The 6,000-nt window shown below is 37.7% G+C and overlaps 1 protein-coding gene across 1 annotated transcript; it reads right to left on the minus strand.

Moving 5' to 3' along the window:
- Positions 1–350: 350 nt before the first annotated feature.
- On the minus strand, positions 351–3,614 carry cuedc2 (CUE domain containing 2). The gene is made up of 9 exons (XM_017428491.3): positions 3,458–3,614; positions 2,920–3,000; positions 2,417–2,560; positions 2,259–2,320; positions 1,967–2,094; positions 1,701–1,868; positions 1,548–1,612; positions 1,402–1,462; positions 351–1,310 (listed from the first exon to the last, which is right to left on the minus strand). Exons 2-9 carry the CDS (start codon positions 2,991–2,993, stop codon positions 1,164–1,166), a joined length of 849 nt encoding a protein of 282 aa, XP_017283980.1. The 5' UTR covers positions 2,994–3,000; positions 3,458–3,614; the 3' UTR covers positions 351–1,163.
- Positions 3,615–6,000: the final 2,386 nt, after the last annotated feature.

A 6,000-nucleotide genomic window follows, 5' to 3' on the forward strand; every position in this document is an offset into this window, starting at 1 on the left:
CTGATAATGAACCGGTCCGTGGAGCTAAAAAGGTTGGTGACCTCTGCCTAAGAGAATATAATGAAAATTAACAACAAAAAAAATGCTGAGTAAATCTTCTAGACTTTAAGACAACATATGGAATGCTTACTTTGCTTTAGGTAAATATACACTTAAATCACTGTTGCATAATGTTTACTGAAGAAAACAAAAAACACTTTAGGAACCGAGGCAGCCAAACTGCCAAATTTGAGTAGAAAGCGTTTTTCTATTTTCGCTGGATTTTGGATACTCACAAATCACCTCAAGCCATATATATATTTTATAATGCTTCAAACGTATTCAGTGGTTAAAAGAGGGTGCAACGTTTCTGGATCGTCCTTATAAATGCCTTTTTTTTTTTTGTAATAATAGAGACTGGATTTCTATTTGTGCATGCACATAGATAACTACAGTCTCACTGGCTTGGCAGGGCTTTAACCAGATAAATGCATCAGAAGCAAAGTACATTTAAATGTCTTCCCAAGTACCAGACATGTAGACTAATTTCCAACATTTTTTTTTTATCTATAAAGAGGAACCAATTAGCACCTTCTCTCAGACGTTATTCAGGTTTGGAGCACAGCAAATTGTTTCATAACTCAAGGCTTGGATAAAAAATGATCACAGCACTTCAGTCCTGTAAGATATAAAATGGATTGTAATGAAATTGGCAATTTGAGATGTAGTTTTAAAAAAAAAAAAATTCTCATCAGCAATACCTATTTACAAATACTATAGATTTGATCTCGACTTGCTTTTATAAATATGGATCTTCACTTTCCAGAGTTAAAAAAAAAGAAAAAGAAAGTGCTGTCAATGGGACATCAGACCTGCTGAGGTGGCCAAAAACAAATCAGTTATGTTGTTACACTAACGAGAACACCGGTTACAACATCCTGACAAAACAATCACACAAAAGTTTGAAAGTCTAAGTAAACAGTGTTCCAACTAATTATAATAAAATGCTTTCTTCAAGGCGTAATGGTAACAACACTTAGGAAAAAAAAAAAGAAGCCACAAACACACCAAGAATGTTTGTTATTACTTGGGCAAAAACAAAAACTAAATTTCGGTTAAATGAGCTCAATAAATAAATATAGTGTAAACAACAATGTTATTAGCTGCTCTTACGATGTTGTGCATCAATGGAACCTGTACTTCCGAGCTGGTTTCAGGTTGACATACGTCTTCTTCATGTCCTCAGACTCGTTTGTCTTCACGAGCTGATATCGCTCCCCTTTAGTGGTTACTACCTGGTTGCCATGGTAACGAACAAGCTTCTTTGGGGCCTGTGAAAACAAACCCACACCACACATTAAATAAGTAGTTCCATTACATGAAACGTTCAGCATGTAAAAGTGAATACGACCAGAGTCTTACATCTTTGGGGACAACGGGCCGATGTGTTTTGTTATCCTCCTCGCTGTCCACTAGCATGTACCTTTAGAGATGGAACATAATTATTAACTTGAAACTGATGAGAGTTTTGCTGAGCAACAACAACAACAACAACAGCCATCACTCACTTCTCGAGTATGCTCTCTTTAAGTTTCTGGTCTGCCAGCGAAGAAATACCCTTTCCATGATTTACCTGGGGCAGCGGGACATCATCGGTCCATTAACAAACTTACACATAGTAAAAGTCCTGAAAGCACTATTTCTGTCTCATAGAGACTCACGCTCAGAGGACTGGGGCTGAGCTGCACATCACCCTCGATGATAAGGCGCACCGCTTCCTCCATGTCTCCTTTGGCAATAGACAAAGCACTGCGAGCCTCCGACAGGCTACACTTTGGAAACATCTCCAGCAGGTGCTGTTCCTGGGACTCCCACTCACACTCTGACAGCTGAACGCATGCATATTTATAAGGTTAGCTGCGACAGTTAACATATGCGGCGAGATGCACAACACGCACAACCCCAGTGCTTGTACTAAAATGACTACCTTTGCTGTGGCACCCTCCGTTTTAAGGCACTGAGGTTCTTGTCCCGCTGGAGGTCGACTGGGCAGGCTGGTGAGTTTCAATGAAATCTCCTCTCCTCTTGCCTTAGTAACAGTGTTTTCTTCATAAGCTACAAAACAAAATCAAATCAAATATCACTAGGGAGAGGTTCGGTCCTTTCATCGAAAATAAAAATCACAATTTTGATAAGATTCAACATAAAGAAAAAAAAATTATAACCATAAAGCTACCACAATACTACATGCACAACTAAAGGTAAAAAAAATGCCCTACCTGAAGTCCGAGCAGTGGCTAGTTTTGAAGCCAGACTGAACATCATTTCACAAACTTTGACACTAAAACAGAAAACAAGCAAAAAACAAATCAGAATCAACCTCAAAAGGCACAGCACTACTGGACTGACTTATGACTATTCAGAAGCAGAGTTTTACCTTTCAATTTCTGCAAACCCAGGTATGTAAGCTTCCAGCATTTCGGCAAAGACCTCCACATCAAAGTTCTCCTCAACACTCTGCTGGGAACCCAGGTCCTCCAGAACTCCAGTGATGTAGGACAGAAGAACATCATCCAGTGTGCTGCATTGAATGAAGGAAAGGTGGGGAAAAATGTAAATAGAGGACTTGTACTTTCATGCAGATTTTTTAGGTCTTGTTATTATTTTTTTTTACTCTGCAATTAAAACAATAAATACCTGTTTGCATAGTAACCAGCAGTTGAAGGTTAGTCAATGAAAAGTGACTAAATTAAGCTGTAAAAATCAGCTACTAGGAATGGATTTAGGCTATAATTGAATGCTCTTGCAAACTCGAAGGAAGGGTGCCCTTTGTTATTATTATTGCAAACTGCAAGTGTTGAGTAAGATGGCATGCAATGACACTGCTGAAGCAAAACCACATTTGATCAAATATGCAGTAAAGCAGGAGAAAGGGCTTACCTGAGATCTGCATCAGGAATATAGGCCTGGATAAATTCGTGCAGAGCACTGTGGATGATCTTATGGAGGTCCATTGCTGTGCTAAAGCAGGTAAAAGAAAATGCTAAAGTTAATGTTCTGTAAACTTTAAATAACCAAAGCCGAACAATTGTCACTTGTGTACCAAATAAGGTTTGACTGGGGCCTCATATAATGATGTTCCAAAAGCATTTCTTACAAAAAAAATGCTCACGAACAACACAATCCCCATGACCTCTCTTTTCATATTTTCTGCCTCGCGCTAGCACATTAAGCTAATTCTTTTCACTAAATTAACCAATATAGCATACCTCTACAATTATGAATTATTGCACAATTGTAACTTCTTCCACGTATTACCTTGTTATCCGCGTCCTCTCATGCAGCTGGCTAACCTTAATTTACACATTATGTAAGAGAAATAACGGCGAGCTAGCTCTGTTAGCTAAAGCTAAGGGGTTACCTTGGTAACGCTTTCCCCGGTTATCTAAATGCGAACATTTGATGGAGTAAAACTCACCGTGATGGAGACTATAGATGCATGGAGCTTTAAAGTCCCCCCCCCCAGATGCGTCTGAGGCAGGGAGGCTGATCAGTTCAGACTAGTTGAGGCTCGATGCGTGTTGTTGTTGTTAGCCCGGACGATTCAAAACGTTACAACGTCATTTCCTCAAAGTGCAAACATCCGGTTTCTGTTTTGGTCCCAAAACATACAAAACACGCACAAACATGACTGAAAAAAACTGTATGGTAAGGTGTTTCTAAAACACTACAAATACGGGGAAAATAGAATAAAATAAAACATTTTAAGATCTGATCTAAAGGTACAGTAATAAAAAAAAAACTCAGCATAATAACATAAAAGACGATACAGGTCAAATAAACTGATCTTTAGGGTTTCAGGTTTATGTTAATTTTCTGTGATGGCCATTAAGTAGATGAAAACTAGCATAACTTTACTTGTAAGCATTGCCATGTTGCTGTATTTTCTTTTTTTTCTTAGTTTTATGATATTTGAGATTCATTGTTTTTGTTATACTGGGTTACACTTAATTATGGACATTTGGCATTTTTTATGTTCCTCTGTATGCGCTTTGTTTTCACTGGTTATTTCAGGATTTAGTTTTTAGTCAAATTATTAACCATCATATTTTGGCTGTTTTGCATCTTAGTTTAGTTGGTTTAAGACTCTTTTGGGATATTTGTCATCCTTTTATTGTTTCTTTGACCCCATTTCACTTATCATATGTAACATTTGAATTATTTCAGCTTATCATTTTATGTTTCATCATATGTCTCGGCTTCCTTTGTGTCTGATTTTGGTTGTTTTGGGTCACGTAGAGCTCATTCTACGTGTCTTTGTGTCCCTTTGAGTGACAATAAAGATGTGTTGTGTCTTATTTAGATTAATTTACATTCTTGTTTCTCAACAATTATGGTGTGCTTCGCAGTGCAACTGTCGTTAATCTTCTGTTTTTGCATTTTGTATTTTTCTAACCTTCTGTTATTGTGTTTTTGTTTCTGCATATATGGATCGACTTCATATAGATTATTGTTTTTATCTTTGAAGAATAGCACCAAATCAGAAATCATCATTTTGTTGCCGTTTTTGTCGACGCCCAAGTGAGAGTAGAGTAGTTTTTTGTGTATGTATGTGTGTCTAATATTTAGTGTTTTAGGGTAAACATAATTTAGAAATAATTTTTAAAGCAACACCCTTTCTTCTGTAAAGTGTTTTGTGGTCCGCCTTGCTTTCTGGTTCTGTGTCTTAACAGGGGTCTCCTCTGACTTGGGTTGGTAAAACATCTACTCTCACTTGGACGTTATCTTACATCTTTTGCCAGATCCATACATAGTTGATGATCGAGGTGTTATCTGAGGCAGGATCAGTGATGCCACAGAGACCCGCTCTCAGTTACGTCCGCCTGTGTTGGTATTATAGCAGATATGTACCTCTGAATCATTCATGCCAGGTCAATTGTTTCCTCGGTTGCACAGCGGTGTCTCTTCCCCGACTGTAGTATTTCATCGGGAAATATGGTACATGCTCCAGATAAAACAACAGGAACTGCTCCCAGCTTGGCTGAACTCTGGTTCACCTCTGAGCTCATGGCTAGACAGGTGGGGCTGAGGTAACAGGACTTGTTTTCCACAAACGAACTGCTCCTCTGTGCTTTCCTTCTTCTTGTGTTCAGAGCTGATACCAACAACGACGCGTGAGCCTTATGGTTATATTATCATAATATTGTGGACACTCTAAAAAAATACCACAGGGACATATCTCTGGAACAACTTCCATGTCCTTTGACACAACCGATAAAAACAATAATGTCATGTTAAGCTCTGATAAAAAAAAAAAAAAATCAGAATTAAACAACAAGCTGTGCTTTCATCTAATTATATTTAAAGTTCATTTATTTAGATTACCTCATGCTGAAAGATTTATAAGGATAAAGCTGGGCTCTTCCATCTTTTTCCATTTCTTTTTTAAGGCAAAAATATCCAGACACTAGGTGGCAGCATTGAGATATTTGACAGCAGGACCTCATCCAGTGTTTTTTTTTAGAAACATGAGGACCATCCTGTTCAATGAATGAATGAATAAATGAATGAATGAACATGCTAAATAAATATAAACCAGAGTTGTGTAAAACATCACATATCTGATTAACAACATGCTGAGATGTCTGTACAGTGGTTTTATTTTATTTTTAATTTTCATTCCAAAGGTGCAATACATCAATGTTCTTGCCAGTTTGCACAATTTCTGCCTCAGTTTGCTGTACTTGCAGCTGGCAGAGAGCTTCAAGTTTGATTTTAAAAGATGCGAAGAAGCAAAGAAGGAGTAAAACCTAGTGGAAAACAATTGGGAGAAATGGAAATTTGAGGGTAGAATCATAAAATGCTTCCTGTTTATGTTGGATCCTTTGCTCAAGCAACACAGAGAGAAACAAGCTATCAAAGTACACAGTTTAAACCTAAAGGCATGATGAAGTAATAATAATACAGTTTTCTGCACACGTGTGGCAAAGAGATAATAGACAATTGCGTTTAACTCTATGT

The sequence above is a fragment of the Kryptolebias marmoratus genome, linkage group LG22 (genome assembly GCF_001649575.2).
Source record: "Kryptolebias marmoratus isolate JLee-2015 linkage group LG22, ASM164957v2, whole genome shotgun sequence".
Lineage (NCBI taxonomy): Eukaryota > Metazoa > Chordata > Actinopteri > Cyprinodontiformes > Rivulidae > Kryptolebias > Kryptolebias marmoratus.

What these genes read in the sequence shown, in the direction of transcription:
- cuedc2 (XM_017428491.3), bottom strand. Translation starts at nt 2,993, where the DNA reads ATGGACCTCCATAAGATCATCCACAGTGCTCTGCACGAATTTATCCAG. An exon ending in TCAGCCCCAGTCCTCTGAGC is followed by an intron (nt 1,613 to 1,700) that starts GTGAGTCTCTAT and finishes CCGCTGCCCCAG; the next exon opens with GTAAATCATGGAAAGGGTAT. An exon ending in AAAGAGAGCATACTCGAGAA is followed by an intron (nt 1,463 to 1,547) that starts GTGAGTGATGGC and finishes CCATCTCTAAAG; the next exon opens with GTACATGCTAGTGGACAGCG.